This window comes from Eumetopias jubatus, unplaced genomic scaffold, assembly GCF_037043125.1.
Source record: "Eumetopias jubatus isolate StellerSeaLion01/CBP00866 unplaced genomic scaffold, mEumJub1_p1.0 scaffold_1, whole genome shotgun sequence".
NCBI lineage: Eukaryota > Metazoa > Chordata > Mammalia > Carnivora > Otariidae > Eumetopias > Eumetopias jubatus.
In genome coordinates this window covers 125879283-125902465 of record NW_028274807.1, presented here as the reverse complement: position 1 = coordinate 125902465, position 23183 = coordinate 125879283, and the positions used below count along the sequence as shown (strand labels likewise).

The 23183-nt window shown below is 54.6% G+C and overlaps 1 protein-coding gene across 2 annotated transcripts in view; it reads right to left on the bottom strand.

Annotated features, from left to right (window-relative positions):
* Nucleotides 1-9112: 9112 nt before the first annotated feature.
* SLCO2A1 (solute carrier organic anion transporter family member 2A1) overlaps nt 9113-23183 on the bottom strand; it is an 81900-nt gene continuing 67829 nt past the window's right edge. Inside the window, exons 7-14 of one of the 2 annotated variants that reach the window (XM_028099218.2) lie at nt 22760-22838; nt 22060-22224; nt 20798-20987; nt 18704-18869; nt 16421-16584; nt 12655-12719; nt 10145-10268; nt 9113-9233 (exon numbers count right to left, since the gene is read on the bottom strand). In XM_028099218.2, the coding sequence (XP_027955019.1) occupies nt 9113-9233; nt 10145-10268; nt 12655-12719; nt 16421-16584; nt 18704-18869; nt 20798-20987; nt 22060-22224; nt 22760-22838 (1074 nt within the window). Of the gene's footprint in view, nt 9234-10144; nt 10269-12654; nt 12720-16420; nt 16618-18703; nt 18870-20797; nt 20988-22059; nt 22225-22759; nt 22839-23183 lie in introns of both variants that reach the window. The other variant, XM_088021177.1, reaches the window with a different exon arrangement.

Below are 23183 nucleotides of genomic sequence, written 5' to 3'. Positions count from 1 at the left end.
GAATTTTGGCTCAAAGCCATCTCTGTCTCAAATCGCAGGACAGGTGGTGCCTTGCAACATGGTAATATCGGCCCTCGTTAAAAAAAATAATAAATATGAAAGTAAATTGGTAAAAGTTTTATAATGGGAAAGACTTTCCATTTGAGGGCATTTTAATACAAAGACCATTTGCTTAAAAAGATGGTAAAATGTTATTGTACAATAAAACCCTACGCGATGTGTAAACCTAAAATTTACTCAGAACCACTAAGTAAGCCAACCTTGGTAAAATCAAATCTGAAGTGTGAGTTTTACTTTGAGGAAGACTCCCCCCACCCCCCAACCCCCCCCCGGGTGATGGTGCGACCGCAGCGGTGCCCGACTGAGATACATGCGTGACATGCTGGCACTTCATGTTGCAAACTAGAAACACAGGACATAAAGCTCAATGAATTCTCCCCAAACCATGGACCCTCCACGAATTCCAGAAGCAGAACATAGCTACAACCACGGAAGCCTCCCCTCGTGCCTCCCCAGTTCCTAAGCTTTCCTCGCTTATTTTCTTCTGCGTCTGATTAGCCAGAAGGCTCGCGTGCCATGAAGAGCGGTGGGAGAGTCAGGGCGAGGAGGTCCGGGCAGAGACCGGGACTTCAGTTCGGACGCCACTCTCTAGCGCCCCCCCGCCGGCAGACCTCCACCTGCTCCTTATTTCTCAAGCACCGCCCTTCAGGCGTTTTCCGACACTCTCCTGGATTTTCAGTGGCTCAGCTGGACTCTTTCAGGGTGTGTGTATGCGTGGAAACTTAAATACCCACAGGGACTAAGCCGGTGATGTGGGGGCCACAACAACCCTAGGAGTAAAGGGACCATCTGAAGGAGTGCTCTGTACTCAGCTCCAGCCCCTTGTCATCCCGCAGGAGTGCTGGCCCAGGGGTTTTTTCAAGAGAAAATCCAAAATTCAAACACTCCCGACGTTTGCAGCTAACTGGAAAACGTAAATGTCCTGTGGGCCTATCAGAACCCAGACACGGTTGGCTCCGAACATCTGCTTTCTTACAAGGCGCATTGTGGGGCTTGGATCAGTTCCAGTACTCCAGGGGCACACAGCCTGGCTGCTGCGAGCCTGTGGGGGCCTGGGGTGCTCTGCTGCTCACTGGCCCTTCCCTCAACTCTGGACCCACTGGAGCATCCCAGCTCTGATCGTGTTCCGCGCTGGTTCCCCCAGCAGCCATAATGACAAGGCCTCCTTCCGTAGAACCCACCTTTGCCAGACAGGCTCCCCTTCCCAAGTACACTTGCAGCCCCAGCGGGCTTTTACTAAATAACCCAGAAACCTGGTTGTATCTTGCCTCTGTTAAAAAGCTGTCAGTGCCTTCCCATTACCCACAGGCAGCATCCAGTTGTTAAAGGAGATGTGCGTGGTACAACGCCCACCCATTGCGCTCCGGCAACTTGTAATATGCACTACCTGCCCCTGTTTTCCAGACAAACATACCCAAGCTTTTTCACCTCTGAGCCTTGACTCCTGCAGCTCCCGTCTGCCCAGAACACCCCCATTCTGAGACCTTGCTCAACAAACTTGCCCTACCCTTCAAGATTCAGCGGGAGTTCACCGACTCTACTCCTGCCCCGCCCCCACTCCGATCTGCCAGAGAACTGGCCTCTCTCGGCTTTGGCTTTGGGGTAGCACCCCACGCCTGCCCTTCCCGCTGCAGTCCGATGCAGGTATCCATCTGTCTGTCTGCACTTCTTCACGGCACTGCTGCACCTGTAACAGATTATTAGCAGTTGCCATGCAATTTGTGTGCCTCCTTGGTTATGTCTCTCTTGCTTCCCCAATTGTAAATTCCAAGGGGGAAGGGGCTCCGTTTGTCTTGTTCACGCCACAGGTCTGGTGCCCAGTACTTGCTGGATGCCTGATTCCACAGGATGGGCAGTTGGAACACTCCCCAAGTGGAGAGGCCCAGGACACAGACACAGCTTTCTCTCTGATGCTCGCTCCTATTTCAGGGCCAGGCCCTAGGTAGGAGGTGCTCCGGGGACCGGAGGAAAGAGGGGTCAGAGGGACCTGAGCCCCTTGCAGCCGCGGAATGGTGGTCCCCAGAGGGCGACGCTGTGGAGAGGCTGTGAAGACCCCACACTGCGGGCTGGGTGGCCGCTCTGCTCACAGGAGGTCAGAGAGAGTCGGGAAGCCGTGTGTGCCTTTTTGGCGCTTCCCGGCATCTTTTCCTTTGGTTTCCTGGTTCTTTAATGGGTTCACTACACATTCGTGCTGAAAATACAGATAAACAGACTAAATGGTGCTTTGTCGCGGAGCGGGAGAGAGGAACATCTCCTCAAGGCCACGACCTGTGAGCCGGTGCCCAGACCGCGGGCCGCTTTGCGGCGGCGGGTGTAGGCGGTGCAAGGGGTGGGGGGTGGGCGCGAGGAGGGCGGCAGGACCAAGGGCGCCGGGGCGGGGCGGCGCGGGGCGGCGCGGGGCAGCTGCGCGGCGGGAACCCGGGCAGAGTGCCCCATCGCGGCGCGGAGCCGGCGGGGCCGCGCGTCCCTGGCGTCCACGGGGCGTGGTGCCTCGTCGGGGCTCCTGGTGGGGCCCGGGCCCAGGGACGGGCGCGCCCTCTGGTGGCCGGCCGCCACTTAGACTGGCTCCCGCGGCCCCAGCGGGGCGCCGCTCCCGCAGCCCGCAGCCAGCAGCGCCCGCCTTCCCGGCGCGCGCCCGCACCTCACTGCAAAGGAGAGAAAAGCACCCAAGACCGCGGTGCGCCGCGCCTCAGGCTCCTCGTCTGTGAAATGGCATGATGATTGCATCTTACAGGGCTGCAGTGATGATTCAAGGTGCAAACCTGTCTAAAGCACTTGGGACGGTGTCTGAGCGCTCAACACTCCTGAGCTATTGGAACTCTGCGCTTCAAGAGCCCTTCTGTAATCTCAGTGTGTCTGGAGAGGCTGCCTGGGTCAAGGAGCCGGACAGAAACAGAGGGAAATCGGCCTGGGTCCTTTCCCATTGTGGACCCAAAGGGAGAGCTTCTGTCTCATCTAGCCATCCCTGTTTCTCTTCTGTAAACTAGGGGTAGTGAGGTGAAATGAGGACCAAGGTTTAAACAAATGTTGGTCCCTATCCAGGACCTCTGAGGTCACTTTTATGGATTTGGTGTCTGTAAAAGGGGATACCTCTTGTATCTCACACTGATGGACCGCAGAGTAAAGAGAAAGGGGTTGGCAACACGGGGGGACTTAAATTAGTTGCTTTATTTGGCTCTGAGACTGAGCCTCTCTAATCCCAGCTCCAAGCCTGGGGCTCCAGGGCCCAGATGGTCAGAGAGAGGAGGTGGGAGGGAAAGAGTGGGGACAGAGCAGCTTCCACCCCACCCTCGGCTGGGGCAGCCTTGGAGCACTGGCCAAGAGTGAGGCTGCAAATGGGTGTCTCCTTCAAGCACACGGGGTGGGGGCTCCCTGTGAATGTGTGGGGCAGGGTTGGTGTGTGCTCAGAGTACAGAAAGGACAGCCCCCTGAGGGTATAGCATGGCTCACTCAGGAGCCCCTTTCCAGTGTAGACTCCAGGAGGAGACCCTGAGCTAGGAGCACCTTCCTGGGATTGGTTGGCTGGAGCTCTGAGGCCCTTCTCCCAGGCCTTGACCCAGGAGCCAGGACCCAGCTGGCCCCACCACTCACAGCCTGGTGTAAGCCAGCCCTCAAGACCCTCCAGGAGCCTCTGAGCCTGGATCCAACTGCCTCTCCAGGCCTTATGTCTGATCTCCTTTGTGAGTCCTGTGTCCATGGTTTCTCAGAGCTTACCCAGGTTTTCCTGCTTCCTTCCCTTTGCCTGGAATGTCTTTCTTTGCACCTTGGAGTCTCCTGAGATCTAGTCCATCCTCCAAGACCTGGATCAACTCCCTTCTCTGATCTCTCAACCCGATGAGCTCATAGCACTTGAACCCTGCCCTCTGTTAAGGTCTTATTCTGGTTCCTAATATGCCCCTGAAGGATAGGGACCACGTGTTTGTCATCTCTGGTCCTCATCTGCATCAGGTACTAAATGAATAAATGGAGGCACAAGTGACAGCTAGAAGGGGCCTTGTTTCTCCATTCTGAGGTTAGGACTAGCCATACTGGCCTTCCAGGGCTGGTGGAAGCTCAGGGTGAGGTTCCTCCAGGGTGTATCGGCTCATCCCCTCTTCCTTCCCAGGGTCGCTCAAACAGCTACACTTCTCTTTGGCTTCTCAGCCTCCCCAGCAAACCTCTCCCATCTCAAGAGAACCTTCCTAGGCCCTGCATCTCTCTCAGCTGCTGCCCCAGCTCCATCTCCTCTGCTTCCTTCTCCACCTCCCCACCCCCCTGCAAACTGCCTGTGGGCTGGGCCTTGCCTAGAAATCGTCCCAACCCCTTTCAGAGCCAGCATGGATGCTGCCTCCTTGGGAAATCCCCCTTCCCAACAGCCTGACGAAGCTGGCTTAAGTGTCCAAGAGCACCCACGTCCCCCAGATTCGCCTCCAGTGGTAGAGGATTCTAGCACTGTCCGTACCTGCTTTTTGTTTCTTCTGAGCTCACAGGATTAGCTTTCCCCACCCCTGTGGCAGTTGGGCAGGGACATGCACCTACTGGCCAACAGGCTGGGAGCAGAGATGGAGCCGGTCACCCTGGGGCCAGAACCCAGACTTACCAGTGCGAGACCTCTAAGGACTTTCTGACCCTGCCTCGTCAATTCTGGTGGCATGTTATGAAATGGAGGGACCTTGGCATCCAAGCAGATTGCACGGTGGAGCCACGGCCCTGGAGAGCCACCCAGACCCGCAGTAGACTTTGGGTGAGCAGGAGAGGAGCGCCCTTTGTGTCACGTGACAGACGGGGCCGTTACCACAGCCCGGCCCTGCCTATCCTGCCTGAATTGCAATTGCAATTAGAGGAGCGGGTGAGATGGGCGGCTGGCCGCAAGATCCCCGCACATTTTAGTCACTGTTATTGACATCACGGTGCGGCAGTGCCTTGGGGAGGGGGGCCAGGGGCTTCAGCAAGCTGGGGTGACCCCTGTGTCGTGTGGGGATGAATGGCAGGGTGTGTCGTGGGAAAAAAACTTTCTCTCACTTACAATTTGCCAAGGGCTTGTCCGGGGCCTCTTTACATATTTAATCTCTGAGGAAAGGTTATAATGAATCGGGTGCTATTGGCAGGAGATGGACATTTTCCCCAGGTATGTGGTTCCTGTGGTTGGGAAAGAGGATTTCTCCTTTGGATTTGCAGGGTTTCTCTGTCTGTCTCTGTCTCTCTGACACACACACACACACACACACACACACACACACACACACACACACACACACACGGAGCCCCTGCCAATCTCATCACTCCGGGAGCTGTAATATGATATTTTAATATATGATATTTTAATAACAATCTGAGACAGATGGATTCAACCCCCCCCCACCCCCCCGCTTTGCTGGTTGGAGATGACAATGTGGCTTTGTTTCCTGAGAATCTGCTAACCTGTCACCAGGTGGGGGTGTTCCCTTGAAGGTCTGTCTGTGTGCCACTCTCTCAGGGCCTTTTCTCCTGAAAGCTTTTTCCTCTTTGTCCATTTTCTCTGCGACTCTCTGCTCATGGTCTTATCAGGTGAAACCGGCCCTGTGCAATGAGCACGTGTAATGTTCTTGCTACTTGAAGGTGGGGTAAATGACATCGTACCTGGTCCTCCCCACCTCCATCCCACCTTACATAGCCCTCAATGGATTCCCCACCTCCCTCCACGGGCTAGTGAATTTCAGTGGGAATAGACGGGCCTCCCCCTATTTCAGAATATCTCAGTATGGAGGCTGGGCCTGCAGCTGAGTCTGGAGGAGAAAGATCTGGACAGCCTGGTTTGAGTCCAGACCCAGATAGGTGTCATTTGGGTGAAGTGGGCCACAATGATTTCCTCAATTTCAGATTCCTCATCTTCAGTTGGGGCCTTCAGACCAGTCTGGCCTCCCTCATGGGGCTATGGTGAGGATCACCCCAGAGGGCTTTAGGCCAAAGGGATAATTCGTGGAGATACGGTATTTGATTTTCACTGCATTTTCCCACTCCTGTGCTAAGAAGTTCCAGGAAGGATGAGGTAAAAATTTCCTATAGACTCTTTCTTTCCTGGCTTTTTTTGTTCAGCCCCTGAGGGGCTGGATTATGCTGGCAGAGGAGTGGAACAGAGGGCTGGGTGGGGGAGGGCCTAGCCCTGCATCTGGCCACTGCACAGTTTCCAGGCTCAGGGGGAAGCAGAGCAAGTAGGGAGCCTCAGCCTGGGAAGGGACCAAAGACTCATACCGGCAGGACCCAAGGGACTGTGGATGCCTTTGGGGCCAGACCATCAAGGATGGTCGATGCTACTTTCCAGCCAGCCAGCAGGATGACAGCTAGAGAACAAACATAACTGATTTGGAGAATAATTGTGCCATTTTTTTGCACACTCAAGCTGGGAGAGTGAGAGTCCCACTTTTAGTACGTAGTATGCTCTTAACAGAACGGTGAGCTCTATTCTTCATGCCTGCCGGCTCCTGACGGCAGCCACCCAGGAAATCAGATTAACAGGCCCCCCTTCCATTGTCATTTTTTCCTTACCAAAGGCCGACAGAGTCTGTAAAGTTCTCAGTGGCCTAAGCACAAGTGGGTGTCGCCAAGTTTCTGCTGCACTGATGACCCACCACCAGGGTGTAGGGACCACCCACTTCGGCCTCACAGGAGAGGCCAGTCACAGGTGCCACTCCCACAGACTCGGGGACTGGCTGGAAGGGTTGGGAAGCTGTGTTTTAACCACATCCTCTATGAGCGTCCAGAACTCAAGGAAGTTTGCTCAGCTTTAGAAGTGTTTGCTCTAGATGTGAAATGAAGACGACACCATTGTATTCTCTGCAGGCCGTCAGAAAAGATTTGCTGTGGGAAGTGGTAGGATGGCTGTGACCAAGTGACCAAAGACGATTATGATATTAATTCTGATTTGTATCACGGACTTAGCTATTGGTGCTCCACTCCACTTGTGGATATAAACTCAAGGCAGGGATCAGGCCTCCTGAGAGCCAAGCACTGTGGGCCTTTGACGGTTATCTGCAGAACTTCACTGAAGGAACAACAAGCGCCTGCTGCCTGCTCTGAACCAGGGTGATGGGTGGAGAGTGGCGTTACCTCGGATCCCCAAGACCATGCGCCCCTGTGGTTGGGGCATGGGCATTTCCTCTGGCCAGAAAGTGCAGGTTCTATAGGCTCTCTGATGGATACAGATGACAGTACAAATTCATAACCAAGTTATATCCATAGCAAAATTATAATATATTAATAGCAATATCATAATAGAATAAAGCCTTGGGAGGGCAACCAATCTTCCAGAATCTGCAGGTTGGCATTCATTGTTCGTGAGCTCAGCTGAAGGCAGTGCCTTCAGAATTTGGTTAAATCACAGAGAGAAGGACCAGGATTAGTTGCAGGGAATCATTTTCCAAGTGGAACCATCTTAAAATGCTGAAACTGGCCCCTGAGGTTGCATGGAGCCTCCCTTCCTGAGTGAGATCTTTGGAAAAAGGGCCACGTGTAGCAGTAGCTTTCACAAAGACTTCAGTCTCATGGCGGTTTGGCCACTGACATACATTTTTTGCCTTACCAACATATGAGCCCTTTCCAGAGATGGCTTCTGGTATGCTTCTGGAGGGTTCTTCCAAGAGGTATGGCGCTCAAGAGAGCCATGTGTGGCAATAACCAGTTCCCAGCTGCTCCAGAGGACATGGTGAGCCAGGTCTCTGTCTGGCAAAAGGCTAGGTGCAGGGGCCATCTGGTGGGACATAGATGGTCAAGATCCTGTTGACAATCTCTGGGTTTGTGCTGTGTCACCCCTGCTGCTGCCCCCTAGCACACTCTAGGAGAAGGCCCAGTGTGGATGGGGGCGGGGAGGGGAGAGCCTAGGAGAGCTCGCTGGAGAGCCATGTACTAGCACTGCCTTGCACAAAGCTGGTCTGCAATAAATATAATACTTGTTGATGAAAGGCCTCCTTTGTGGGCATCTAACTCTGAACCTTTACCACATAGCAGGGGAGCCGCTCAACCCACGCCCCCGGGAGGGGCAGTGAGGAGAGGCTGACAACATGTTGAACACAGGCGTGTCTGGAGCCAGGGAAGCTGACCACCTGGCCTCTATTTCATGGGCTCACCGTCCAGCTTGGCAGACCCTGACACCACCACCCCCTCCGGCTTCATCACTTGCTCTGCTGGCATCTTGGACTGCCTGTCTTTACTCTTTGGCACACAGGGTGAGGTCCAGACAGGGAAGCCCACGTGCGGCCACCTCATCTGCTCCCAAGGAAACTCGGGGAGGGTCTTCCCATCACTGTGAGTTGAGTGGTCTCATCCTCACATAGAGGGTGCAGGAGGTTAGGCTACTGATCACTTCACGGCCCTCCCTGGGTCTTCACCATGGTGTGGCTTTCTTAGCACAGAAGCATCTAGAGTTAACAGGAACAGCATCTGGATGACCCACCTCGGGGTGTCTTGGTCTCTGCTCTGGTGCCTGAGTGTGGGGTAACTGAGAGGGGACCGGTTGGCCATACTTCCCAACATGGCAGCTTCCAAAATGGCCTTTTGGGGCAGGAAGCAAAGATCTGAGGGGAAGGAGGCCAGTCCCTCCTGAGTTCTGCGCTGATGCTGAGCCAAGACACAAAGAGGGCTACAGCCAGGCTCTCCCTCCCCTAGCCTGCCTCTGGCCATTAATCATAACGCAGCCCTCTCCCTTCTTCCCCTGGGAAGATAATGCTTTGCTCTCTCCACTTAGGAAACCAGCCCCACCCACAAGGCTGGGGATGGGGCAGGAGCTGCCTCAGTGGGCATCCTTGCTGGGGGATCCAGCACTGAGGAGAGCTTGGGCACACACAGGTGCCTCCCAAGGAGCCAGGGAACACCTGGCCCTTCAGCTCAGTACCCATCCAGCCCAGGTACACAGTGGACCTAAGGAATCCTGGGGTGGGGGCGGAGGCAGGGAGGGCAAATGGTGACTGGGGTTTTCTCTTATTTAGAAAACAAAATGGAAATGATGAAATGATGTGTTAACATTAGTAAATACAGGCAGGCGTGGAGGGGCAGGATCCACTTTCTGGAACAGGGCAGTGTCTGGGCCGAGGGTCAGGGGTCAGATGAGGCCCGCAGCCTTCTCCTGCACGTTGTACTCCTTGTTCTTCTTCACCCGCCAGCTGATGAACAAGAGCAGCAGTGCACCCAGCGCCTTGTAGCCCACCTGCAGGCCCAGGTACCTGTGGGGCAGGAGAAGACGAGACCAGTGAGGGGGTGTGGAGGCTCTGTGGCCGTGCTGTGGGCCAGGGCCATTAGGAAGAGTAGCATCACTTTCACAGTGGCCCAGGGAATATGCTGTCACTACTCAGGTAAGGATCCATTACCACCCTAGTGGGGACCACTTCCCAGGAGGCATGAGACTCCTAATTCAATGGTCCTCATTCCTGCATCAGTGACTCCCCCAGGGCCAGAGGCAACACTGCAGCCCCAGCCAGTCTGGAGGGTCCAGTCCTCCCAGCAGAGCCAGAAGAAGAGGGGTACCTGCTTGCTGCCCTCTTGGGGCACCCCTCTCCTGGCCGTCTATGCCACCCCCACACCATTCAGCCCCCCTCAAGCCCACTCTCCCCATAGTTTCTGGTTTATGTGATGATGGCAGCAAGTAAGGTGGCTGGAAGGGGTACAGAACTAATGAAGCTGCAGCTGGGCTTGGGCCCGCTGAGACAGTGTAGGCCCACCCACCCTTGACTTCTACTGTGAGCCACGATGGGGCCACCTGTCTCTGAGCAGCGGGAGCTGGCCTGGCATCGTCCCACAGCCATGGCCTTGCCTCAGACTCCAGCTAGCCCTTTCCCTTTGACAAACTTCTTTCTGCGACTCCTTCTCCTGAGGGACTGTAGACTAGGGGCTAGCTCCCAGCAGCACGTGCGCGTGTGCGCGCACACACACACACACACACACACACACTCCAGTACGTGCATGGCTCTCTTCACCAGTGACCCCTGCTCCCTGTCTGTGGCAGCACTCCTCTGGGCCTCTCCCTTGGGAGCCTGGCAGCCCCCACAAGGGGCACCGCAGCAGATGGCTGCCCTCTGCTCTGGCCCAGTGCCTGACACCCCCCACCCCGGGCCACGGGGGCATGCTGGGCCCTCACCTGTCTCGGAGAGCGTCATTGTCATAGTAGGCACAGGCCCCACGCCTCCCCGAGCACTGCAAGCTCCACCTGATGCAGGAGTAGTCGATGGTGAGGCCGTAGAGGGCTGGAGATGGCAGCCAGGCTGGCATCCATGGGAAGAGAGTTCAGAGAGCCCAGGTTACATGGGGCTGCAGGCAGAGGTGCCCGGCGAGGTCGGGAGCAAGCCCCCCCGCCCCCCCCCCCCCCCCCGCCAGCTGCCCTTGCATGGTTCCCATGAATGAGAATGGCTCTGCCCCACCCCTGGGAACCGAAGCGACTTTGGAAAGCCAAATCGCTGTCTGTGACAGCTGAATTCCTCTTTCACTAGAGGCTTAGAAGAGAAAAGAGACCTGAGCCATCCTGTCAGGGCAGTGAGTCACAGAGGTCACCTAGCTGCCAGCTCAGACCGACAACCTAGTTCTCACATCGGATTGGTCTCAGGTGGAGATATGCTGACCTCCACCGTGTGGCAGGGGTCTCCTGAGGGCATCGACCCCTCACGTCCTCACAGGGCCTGGAGGCGGGTGGGTGCCCTTGTTCTAAGGAGGAGGAAGGTAGGCACGGCTAGCTCATGCTTGCATAGCCAAGAGGGTCAGGGCTGGCCTTTGAACCCTAGTTTCCTCGAAGCCCATGCTCCTCCACTACACCAGACTTGCCCGGCTGGCTTAGACAAACCCCCCCCCCAGAAGACCCCCGACACCCTGGCTGCTCAGAGCTGAACTTCCCCACAGCTGAGTGGTGAGCCCCGATCCAGCAGAGGCTATGCCTTCCTTCTGTTAAGTATTCAGGATGACCCCTGTATTGTTAGCTACAGTTCTGGGCAGTCACTGGACTGCGGAGGGATTCATCCAGGATCCACACCCTGAACCACTGTGCTCAGAACAGCCTCATCGACTCTGTCGAGGGTGCTATGAGAAGCTGCTTGAGGAGATCTGCTTGTGGCTCCACCCATAAGTGGGAACCTTTGAGAACCAGCCTCTCTACTCAGACCCTGCTCACTTCCAAGTCTCTGGCTAAGCAGGGGATGGAAACTGGCCACAGGGATTGTCCACCAAGGATGCTACCCTAAATAGAAACGCAGTCCAGAAACATTTTCAGCCAGTCCCAGTGGGTAATTTTTAAACTTGCTGGGTTTTATCCATGTGAAGTCCTTCTTTCTACCCCAGAGTGCGATTGCGTTCTTGGGTGATAATGAATGGAATGCCTCTAGCCCGGATTTTCTAACCGTGATCGCATATCGAGTTGTTTGAGCTCAAGTGACAAAACAAGGCGGAAGGTGCAGTGAGCGGTGGGACAGTGGCTGTTTTCCAGGTGTCTGGGAGAAGCTCTTCAGAGCCCATCCTGGCCGCTGGCTGTGCTTCCTGCCCTGCATCCTCCATGCCGGTAACATAGGACTGAGCAGCAGGCTCTGAAGGGGCAGTGCTGGGACGAGGGCAACAAGGGGCTCGACACCGAGAGACCCCGTGGAAAGGCTGCTTCGGTCCTCATCTGCACCCCTCACCCAACCTTTGGGGGAGAGGGCCCTGCACGGGTTCTTGCTCAGCAGGCCCCAGAAGGGACATCACCAACACAGGCCAGAAGGATGATGGAAGCTGCTGGAGGGCCAACTGCAGCCTGGCTCCCGGATAATAAGGCACAGCAGGCTCTGCAGGGATTTCAGCACTGGAGGTCAGCAAGGACACTCTGAGAGTGGCTAAAGTCCCTCTACTGCAGTTGCCCTACTCCCCGCTGCCCTGGGCACCCACTGGGTCCTTAATCAATACTCAGCTGAACGTAATCTCTTTACCTGGCTTGCCCGGCACTGCAAGGGCCTGCACATTACTGCCTGGATGGGTCAAGAAGGCATGGTCTAGCATGAGCCTCTGGGAAAGGGCGGGCGAGGGGCACACATACCCCCCCACCAGCCCAGGCCCCCAGGGAGGGCTGGGTGTTCCCCGCTCCCCGCAGGCAGCTGGCCCTCCTGGGGGGCATTGCTGACCATTTGCGCACGGCTCCATTTCTCCGTGGGCTCTGGGCTGCTTGAGTGTAGGCCGGGTTTGCCGGCAGAGGGCCCCACACTGAGAAACATTTGCAGAATAGAGGCAAGAGGAGTGAGTTTTGTCAAGTGGGAGGGAAGCCAGGGCTGGGCTCAGCTGTTGTTCTGGCTGGGACCGGAATGCAGGGTTTTGTTCCTACTGCCAGTTCTTGGAGAGAGATGAAAAAAATACCTGCCTTTAATTCTTTATTAGGTATCCTAGCTGTGTCCACTTTTCATTTTTCTTACATAGTTTTGTTTGGAATTAATGCCTTAGATGGAATCCTTCCTAACCTCAAGTAACGGGGAAACCGCCCATATAGGGTCTTGGCCTTTGCCTATGTGTTGATGATGCGCGGCCTCTCCTTACCGCAGAGATGAGACAGGGCTTCCCTCAGCCCCTCCCTGCACCTCACAGCCCTCGGATGCCCCGGCGCCGCTCCTCAAGAAGGAAGGGGGCATCTCAGGCACTTACCCAGCAGGCGCATCAGCAAGAACTGCACCCCGATGGCAAATGACTTTTCCTCCTGGTTCACCACGCTGAAAAGGAAGATAGGAAGTCAGCAGCCAGAGGACTCGGGGCTGTTCCCCGACTCAGTCAGTGGCAGCCAGCCTCAGAGCAAGCTAGAACCTACCCTCAAGGGGACTGACAGCCAGCTGGCTGACTCGATTCACCTCGGCCGCGTGCTCCTGATCGCTGGGCCAGCAGCGTGAGCCCCCACCCCTGGGAACTCGTTAGAAATGCAGGTTCCCAGGCCCTATCTTAAACCTAAGAATCAGGTCACTGGGGGTGGGGCCCAGCCCTCTGCGCTTTAGGAAGCCCTCCAGGAGATTCTGTTGCGCACTCAAATTTGAGAACCTCTGGCCTCTGTGATTTTCAGGGCTGCCCCTGCCCCCTTCAAGAGGCAGAGGGCAAAAGAGGCTGGGAATGGAGAGAAGGATGGGGAAGGGTGTGTTCACAGCAGCAGGTCTGAACAACTCCCATAGAGTGTGAAGAGCAATAAAGACAGCCCTGATGAGAGTGTGATTAAGGCCCCTGGGCCATAGGCTTCTGTGTGCAACTGAAAGAATCCTTTACCTAGGGCCAGCTTTGTGGGTGTGGGGCCTCTGCTGTCTTCCAGGGCCCCGCCCTCAGAAAGGCCCCAGGTTTGATTTAATGCTCTGCTGTGGTTGGTCTTGAAATTCTTAATAATTTTGGAACCAGGAGCCTCCCATTTTCATTTTGCACTGGGTCCTACAAATTATATAGCCAGTCTTGCCCCCACCCTTCTTCCCTCAAGAGAGGACAAGCATTTGGCTGAGGAAGGAGATTCAGAGAGAGATGGGGAAGCTATCTGGTGGTGGTATTGCCAGGCCCTGCCATCCCAGCTGGGCAGGGGGCAGAGAGGGAGGACACCCCATCCACAAGGTGGGGAGCCAGGAGGTGGCCTACAGAGGCACCAGGGTTTTCGTGCTCTGAACACCCACACTCCTGGGTGGGGGTGCCTGTGGGGGAAGGGCATTTGGGGCGGAGGGGACATCGAGGAAGGGAACTCAGAAGTAATGTTCAGGTCTCTGCACACATTTTGTTCTGGCCTCACAGTCCTGCTAGCAACGTGGAAAGGGGCCCTCTTCCAGTTCCTCTGAAGGGTGGCCCAGTGAAAGCAATACTCATGGGCTTGAGGCACCCACTTAGGACCCGTCCCATGCAAAGTGCCTCAAATCTCCATCTAATGGATGCTCTCTTTATGCCCACAGGACCCTCCCGTGGCCCAAATTCATAATAGTCCTGGTCATTGTCCCTGGGCAGATGCCCCTAGATTCTGGACTGAATGGGGCTTGAGCACCCCAGTTCGGCTTCTGATGGACAACTTGAGCCCCTCCTGGTGTCTGCCCTCATCAGCTGTGAACTAACTCTGGTGTTTGGACCACTCTCTTCTTCCACATTTCTGGTGAACCTTCCCTCCCAGCCTGTATTTCCATGCCTGGTTGGGGGCCAGGGTACAAATAACACTTGGGTCGCCTACACGGTCACCTTTAAGGCTCACCTTCTTCACACTAAATTGCATCCATTCTCCCATCTTTGCCAGTGGGATTTATCTTTAAATGATTTTGGGATCCTGGAGCCTCTTTAGTTTCACTCCAGCCCCTGATCAGACTTAAAAGGGAGAGGTTTTGGGGCGCCTGGGTGGCTCAGTTGGTTAAGCGTCTGCCTTCGGCTCAGGTCATGATCCCAGGGGCCTGGGATGGAGCCCCGCATCGGGCTTCCCACTGCGGGAAGCCCGCTTCTCCCTCTCCCTCTTCCTCTCCCTCTGCCTGCCACTCCGCCTACTTGAGCTCTCTATCTCTCTGTCAAATAAATAAATAAAATCTTAAAAAAAAAAAGGGAGAGGTTTTCTAGGAAAGCCCATCCTGTGGTTGAAATGATGCTCCTCCTCCACAGCTTCCCTAGCTCTGGGGCTTGATGGAATCCTCTGGGAGGTGGACAGGGACTGCCCCCTACTTGCTGCTCAGCAACTTCCCTGTGAAATGTCCTTATCCTGTTCCCTCTCCGCATCATGGCCACCCACAGATATTTCTCAGGGTTAGAGGGTCCACCATGGCCCATCTGGCCCTGGTGCAAGAGGTAACCCCCCTCAAGGGCCTTGGATGAAAGCACCGGTGTTTGGAATGCATAGGGTGGGGAGTGGTAGAAAGAGGGTGCTGATGGTGTTGGGAGGGGCAATATACTGTGGCCCTGAGTATCCCCACATGTTCCTGGAGAATATGCTAAGAACACAAGGTTCTGACTGCTCTTTTCCTGGGCTACTTCTCAGGGCTGTGGTTGCAATGAGCAACCTGGAGGCATGGGGTAAAACCTTACCCTAGACCAAGAGCAGGCTTGGTCTACATAGGTGGCTTTCCCAAGCTCAGTGTTCCTCACTGTGACAGAAGCTCACGGCATGTGACTCATACACCTGGGTCTTCCAGGTCACTCCATGAGATGTGGGGCACAAGGATAAATGATGCAAAGTTCCTGCTCTTTGCATGCACCTGTGAGAAACAGGCCTTTGTCTTTGAACCAGGAGTCTCCTGTCTGCTGCCAGCATTCTTGAAACAGTAACAAAATAGGAGCTTGGGGGGTCCCTGGGGGGCTCAGTCATTAAGGGTCTGCCTTCAGCTCAGGTCATGATCCCAGGGTCCTGGGATGGGGCCCCGCATCAGGCTCCCTGCTCCGCGGGAAGCCTGCTTCTCCCTCTCCCACTCCCCCTGCTTGTGTTCCCTCTCTCGCTGTGTCTCTCTTGGTCAAATAAATAAAATCTTTTAAAAAAATAGGAGCTTGGTAGTTTGCAAGCTAACTTGTCAACAGGGTAAAATCCCAGGCCCTGACAGGTGGCTGCTTCTGTTCTTCATCTCCTAGCCTTTGGGGAAAATAGGTCATTGGCATCTAGCTAGCTGTTAATAATTCTTAGAATTTGGCTAATAGTGATAATTAACCAATATATAGAGTACCTTATATCTACAAAGCAATTTATCAGGTAATCCTGACACCCAGTCCCTTGTGGTCAATAGCAGCTGTTAATAATTCTTAGAATTTACCTTACATCTACAAAGCAATTTATCAGGTAATCCTGACACCAATCCCTTGTGGTCAATATCATGAACCTCTTCATAAATGAGGAAACTGAGACTCATTGAGGTTGGCAACATCCCAGGACATCCAGCCAGTGTACGGCCGAGCTGGGCCTTTGACCCTAGCACTGGGAATCCAGATCCTGTGTTTTTCCCTCTCTGCTCTCAAGAGGGGTGAGGACAGGAAAGAGGTGGGTTAGGTGAACTTGGCTGAAATGTTGTTTTCTCTTTGGCAGAGGGTGAGGTGAAGGAAGGGTCAATTCCCTCTCAAAACCTCAGAGGCATTCCACCGCCACTGTAAGGGCCACCTTGGCCAGCCTCTCTCTTCTGACCTGAGAACTTGGTCCTGGCTCCTCGCACACTTTTCTTATTTTCATCCTTTCTCAAAGCCCTCATTCTGTCTCTGAACTTTCCACATTTCCCCCCCTGGATTTTGTGCATCTAACTGAATTCTCTTCCTTCCTCTTAGTTCTTTCAGGATTTAAACATAAGTGAATCTTCAGGCATTTCCACAATGTGGAGCCAGGCAGCCTGGCTTCCCGGAGGCTCAGCCATTCATGGCTCTGCCCTCCCGGGGGTGGGGTCTCTCAGGGGCAGGAAAGGAGGAGAGACAGAAGCTGGGGGCATGGGGGACTGAGAGGCGCACTCACCGCAGAACCATCATGTAGAGCGGGTTGTGAGAGATGCAGGCAATGAGGGCCACGAAGGAGATGAGGAAGATGGCCGGCAGCAGGAAGTGGGCACAGGGGATGGGGCACGATCCCGACTTGGCTGAAGCGGACGCCCCGGTCACACAGCTGCAGTTCAGATACATCTTGGAAAGGAGAGGGAGGGGGAGGGGGGAGATCTGCTGTCATCATCCGCACCACCACACACTTTAAACGCCGGTACCAGCTCCAGCCAGAGTCCCTTGGGCAATGCTGCGTGTGAGGCTGGAGAGCAGGCAGACCTGGGGAGGTTTTTGAGGTGCCCCACGGGATACCGCCTCTGACCACTGTTTGGGCCATCAAAACCGTCTTCACCAAAACCGGTCATGGAGCAGGGGCTGGGCCCCTCCCGCAGTTCCACCCGCAGCAGGACATGCAGACCCCATCGCCAGGCAAGGTCTACCCAGCTTGGGACCAGGGGCCGGGAGGGCTCTCTTCGGGGCCAGGCCGCCCTCTGCACTGCCTCAGTGGTCCTGTGGGTGCTGTGTTTGCTGTTTGTGTGCTTCATGCAGGGAGGGTAAGGATGGGATAGACAGGAGACAGCAGTGGGAACCCAGTGGAACCCACGAAGCTCTTCATCTGTCAGGCCTTTGCCAGAGCTTCCTGCCTGAGAGGAACTCCTGTCCGTGAAGGACCCTAGGGAAGGAGGCCCCTGGCTCCAGTCTGCAAGTCCATATGGCGCAGTACTCTGGAACAACTGGCCTTGGGCGGCCCTGAGGAGAAGAATGCGTTTTCTTATCTTTATTTATTATATAATTTACTGTCTTTTCTTGATGTTATGCTAATGGATTTGTGCTATTGTTGGAAACCTATCGAGATGATTTCTGGAAGTAGACGAGTCAGAAGTAAGTAAATAAAGATAAGAAAACCACAGAAGCCACCACAGACTCCTCCGACTAGAAGGCCATAGAGAGACCATCTTCTTTGCGCTCTTTGTCCTCCCTCGGCCCACGGAGGTGGCTGTGGGAGCAGCCTTGCCCTGTGCTCTCAGAGGAGGGTGCTAAGCGGGGGCTGGCCTTGTCTGTGCCCTCCACACGGGCTTAAGGGAATGAGGCACGTTCTTCTCCTTAGGGCATCCTTAGCAGAACTGCGCGAACTTCCCACTGCTCTTAGGAGAAGGCACATCCAACTCCAGGGCCCGGCCCGCCCAGCCTTGCCCTGGGTGTGACATGCCTCTCAGCGCCAACCCTGGCCTTCCCTGCTTTATCCTGTGCCCGGCTCTGTCATGCCCTTGGGCCTTGCACTTGCTGTTCCTTTACCTGGAAGGCTTTGCTTCCAGGCCTTCCTAGGGTTTTCTTCTTCTGGTTGTTCAGTTCTAATGTCACTTCCGCAGGGAGGCCCCCAGGAACTAGAGAGTCTAGTCATTAAGTCTCTCCGTGGCATGGGATACATTCTAAAACTACCTTGTACATTTATTTGATAGAATGCAAACTCAACGAGAGCAGGGACCTTGTCTGAGTCCTCAACATCCGTGGCTCTGCTGGCTATTCACTAAGTATTTGCTGAATAGCTGAACAGATGTCTTGACTTGGTTTGCTGCTGGCTGACCCTAGAAGTCAGGAGCCGTAGCCCTCCGAGGGCTGGTAGAACCTCACCTCGTGGGCCCAGTGAACGTGGGCTGCACAAGTGGAAGGCCGGTGGCCAGCAGATACATGACCTTGAACAGATGTGCCCCAGACTGAGGCAGGGTCCTGGGTTCTAGTCCCACATCCGCCCCTAAATAGCTGCATGACTTCAGGACAGTTGTATAGCTACACATCAGGGCTGAGGGGTTCAACCAAATGCCCTAGATCACACTTCCAGCTCTAACCTTCTGGGTTCAGATCACAGAAGACCCTCTGCTCTCAATTTCTCTGGGCCTGTCCTTGTGGCTTCCCACACAGGCAGGATGCAGGACCCAGAGATGCCCCTTAGGATCCATCAGGATGAGACTCTAAGGCCTCAGCTGAAGGACTGCTTTGGCTCGTTTCTGTTCTGAGCATTGTTGGGCCTCAGGAATGTGAATTTTTTTGAACATCAGCCAACCTTTAATTCACTTTGGGCTGTAGGCATCTGGTCATGACCTTAGGGAAGGAGAGGTGGAGAGAGGGCAGGTGTGGCCCAGAGACCACGAGGCTGGGAGTGAGTGAGGCGCGGGTGGCGTTCTGCCCATCCTGGAGCCGAGGAGTGGTGTGAGAGGGCACGCGCTGAGCGCAGACACCCCCACGGGCCTTCTCTGGCCCTTACCAGCTGCCTGGAGGCCACAGAGCTGATGTTGACGTCGCTGCAGCCAGCATGGCAGGGTGAGAGGTACTCTACTCCATTGTCTCCGCACACTGGGTGGAAGATGGAGTCTGGGCACAGGCAGTGCCTGCGGCAGGCAGGAAGCTGCGGATGTATAGAACTTGATGTCCTGCCAGCAAAACAGGAAATGGGGAATCAAACAAAGCAAGACCAAAGAAAAACCTCCCCACGCCAGCCCAGCGTGAGTTCCCTGCCTGGTTCGTGTGCCTGTGTGTCTCCGTTTGTCTTGGGCCAGCGCCACCCTGGGATCTGAATTACGCCTGTTGGAGCCAATGGTGAATGCCCTGCTTGGTCAGTGCTCATGGCACCATCAAGTGCTGGCCAGAAAGACCTGGTCAGCAAACCCCACACTGCAGAAAGGCATTACGACAACCAACCAACCACCCAACCAGGACTCCAATCAAAGAGATGGCAGATGCTACACCAAAGTCACAGGCAATACTTCCTTTCTCTCTTCCTCCACCCGGGCTTGGGCTGATGGAAGGCTGGGGCCCCTGGTCACTGCATCCCCCCTGCACCACAATCCAGGGGGTTTCACCAGCTGATCTCACCATTCCTACCATCCTCCTCATCTGACAGTCACGATTGTTCTCTGCGGGGGAGAGGGGGTTGGGATAGGCTGACAAATCGCAGACCAGGGCTCTGCTAAAATAATTACACTGCTGATGGTTAACATTAATGGGGTATCTCTTATGTGCCAAGCAAAGCGCCCAAGACTTTTCATGCTGCCATCACAACTCTCGTGACAAGAAAACTGAAGATTAGAAAAGTAACTTTCGCCAACTACAAAGCACTGTGCCAGAACTCACCCCAGTCTGATGACAAAGCCCTGTGCTAAAAACTCCCCATGGGGGGGGGCGAGCCTTGGTGGCCCAGTCAGTTAGGCGTTTGACTTGTGATTTCAGCTCAGGTCATGATCTCAGGGTCTTGGGATCCAGCCCTGTGTTGGGCTCTGCGCTCAGCAGGGAGTCTGCTGGAGATTCTCTCTCCCTCTCCTTCTCTTTTATTTATTTGAGAGAGAGAGAGAGAGAGAGAGAGAATAAGTGGGGGGAGGGGCAAAGGGAGAGGGATCCCAATGTGGGGCTTGATCCCAGGACCCTGGGATCATGACCTGAGCCAAAGGCAGACACTTAACTGACTGACCCACCCAGGCTCCCCTAAATAAATCTTTTTAAAAAAGCTCCTAGTGAGAACCACCCGAAGGCTCAAAGTCTTCTCGGCTTCTCTCAATCCATAGTCAGCCTGCAGAACAATACAAACTGGGTGGGGGTTCCTGCCCTGAGCAACCCTCCCTTCCCTTGTACCCCTTCTCTCCTTCACCCACCAAAGACAAAAGACGGTATTTCAAAGAAAAAGAGAAAACACCAAGGCTGAAAGTTACAGTTTCTCCAAATGTTGCAACCTCATTAGGCAAAACCTTAAAGAAGAGGTGGTTGGAAGGGGCACCCAGGAAAAAATAAATGCTCCTTGCTCAGCACCTTCCCCTCATGGGCCTCTAAAGCTCTTCCTGAACATGAAGCCAGACTTAAAACCTGGGACCAGATTGCTTTATGCAAACTGACAGGTATACTTTACCTGCCCTCTTCCTCACCTGCCCTAATTTTTTGAGTCGGCCATCATTTTCATTATTCTTTCCCAGATCTTTTCAAGTCTCCTTCTCTCATCTTTCTGCAGCAGCTCAAGGATACTTTGTAATTGTAGCTGACACAGAGCTGAGGCTAAACATAGCTTATTTCCTGGTTCCTGAGGCTCATAGCCCTACAGATTCATCCTTAAACCAAACTCATTAGTTTTTGGTGCTTCTTAAAAAACAGAGCCCTGACCCTGATTGCTGTTGGCCCCCTAGGACCCTCAGATTTCTTCTCATAATTGAGCATATGATTCAAGACTTCATTTTCTAAGTTGCAACGTAAGAGATTAGATCAAAAAGTGAAAAGGAGAGAAGAGAGTTGAGGGAGCAGAAAGGAAAGCGTATGGCAGCCCGATCCAGGCTCTGGCCTCAGCAAAAGGGATCTTCTCACCTCTCATTCCCATTACCTGGGGGGATAGACCTCTGCTACAGTGGGGGTGGAACATCCCATGAAGAAGAGAGGGGCGCAGAGGACCATGGAGATGGTGATGATGGTGGCAGCCACGCGGGGAATGGTTTGCAGAGAGAAAACAAAACGCTTCATGAGGATTCCTCCAAACAGCATCCCCAGTGCTGCAGCAGGAAGGTTCACAGCACCTACAGATAAAGAGAACCTGTCTGGGTGCACAGGACTGGGAGTGGGGGCAGGGCACAGACGCTGAGCTGAACCATGGACAAAGGGGCATGGCTACTTGAAGGAACATTTGATACATTCAATTGCAGTGGTAATAGCTGACATTAACTGAGTGCTTACTGTTTGCCAGGCACATCTACAGACTTATCCTGACTTAGCAGATTGCCCTGCTTGTGCAAAGAATAAAGAAACAAGTGGAGTCCTTGCAGCCAGAGGGATGTGGGTTGAAGGTACATTTATTAAGCACCTTTCATTACCTGGGCCCTCATTGCTTTCTTACTGTGACCACATGAGTCCCAAGGTGGTGTCCCTGTCTGATGTGCTAGCTGGTGACTGAAGGTTAAAGGGGTGAGGTCACAGCCAGTGCCCTGACCACCTTGCCACATCCATATGGCCAGGCTCACCTGGGGACTGGGCTCTGTAGTTCCCTTTGGTACTTGGTGGGACCACATCAGTGCCTCTCGATGTCAGCTGCACAAAATACCAACGCTGGGCCCCACCCAGAGATTCTGCTTTCATTGACTGAGCAGGGAGCCCGGGTGTCTGTATTTTTTTAAAGTTGTCCAGGGGATCCTAAAGTGCAGCCAGGGTGCAGAATCACTGGGCCACATATTCCTTACCCAAGTGAATGTATCTGAGTCCTTGGTGAAGAAAGGAAAAAAAACCACAAGGCATTTTGCCTAACCCCAAATTCTACCTTCTCTCTTTCCTCTGTTTGCCCTGATGATGTCAGGGCCTTGGGAGGCTGTCAGGTTTCCAGCCCCTCTGACGGGGAGGAAGGCAGACCCTAGCCTCCACCCACCCCTGCCTGGAATGATAGGGGCCCCAGAGATCTGCCAAGAACATTCTAGATTGCTAACCAGGAAAAATGTCCTTAAAATTCTTTCCTCTGGGCCAGTCCTCCTCTGGCTCTTGTCTGTGTCCGGTCTGGCCTCGCCCATCCCTGGATGGGTGGAGGAGGGCCCAGCCACTCCTGCAGGCAGGGCCCAGGCAGGGCCCCCCAGCTCCTGCAGCACCCCCACCCTCCAGACTCACCAATGAGGAAGTTGGCATAGGCAGCAGAGGCGCCATACTGCTTCTCCAGGAACTTGTTGAGGAATGTGGAGAGGCCAGCAATGACAGAGGAGAAGGTGCACTGGGCCAGGACCACCAGCATGAAGAGTGGGTTCATCAGCAGCCTCAGGAAGATGTGGGGAAAGCCTGCAAACAGATGGCTGTCAGGGGCCGGGCCCTCATGGCAGTCACCACACGGGTAGCTTGGGACTAGTCACTGCCCTTTCTCCTCCTCCAGGCAGCCCTCCTCTCTTCCTCAGGGCAGATCTGAGGCACCAAGATGTTCAGTGGCCAGAGGCACACAGCCGCTCGACTCCCACTCAACATGCTCATGGGCTAAGTAAAGTGAGGACATGCCTGGGAGATATCAGGCGAAGCCTGGATAGAAATAGAGCTAACACTGGGAACATCCTCCTCACACGACAGCCACCTCCATGTAAAAGGAGAGGAGAGAACACGGGGGCTGGACCATGGAGGCGGGGCTGACTCTGCTTAACTCTGAGTCTCCTGGAACCTGCACAGAAGCAGTCACCAGGACCCCTGGCAGAACCCCTCCTGAGAGATGGGACCACCTGCTCTTACTGCCCCTTACCACACGCCACACCACATGGGCTGGGATACCCCCTGACCCTCACTGCAAGCCAGGCCCGCCCCCCAGGACTTTGCTGGGTCAGTTAGTTACATTTAATGAAATCCACCAGGGAGCTTCTTGGCTTGACCTCGTCCATCTTCCTTGCCTCATCCACTATGGCTGGAGACCTCTGGAGGCAGCAAAGGGGGTGAACGTTAATGGCCTAGGCTCCCTTTAGTGACCCTTCCCTGGGCCCTTGCCCCTCCTGGTCTCGGTGGCTCAGGGACGGGCAGCACTGAGCTGCCCCAGGTGTGGGTGGGAGGGCGCCCAGAGAATGCTCTTGAAGCAAATGCTACTTGCATGTCAGTGAGCCCAGTGCTGTGGCTGCCGGCCAGAACACATCCACAACAATGCCTCCCGACACTCCCCTGGGCATGTCATTCATATCTAACTTTCCTTTGACTGATGCCAAAAGGTGTCCGATCAGATCTCACCCCTTGTCTGTCTGTCATGGCTACACTTCCTCCCTGTCCTC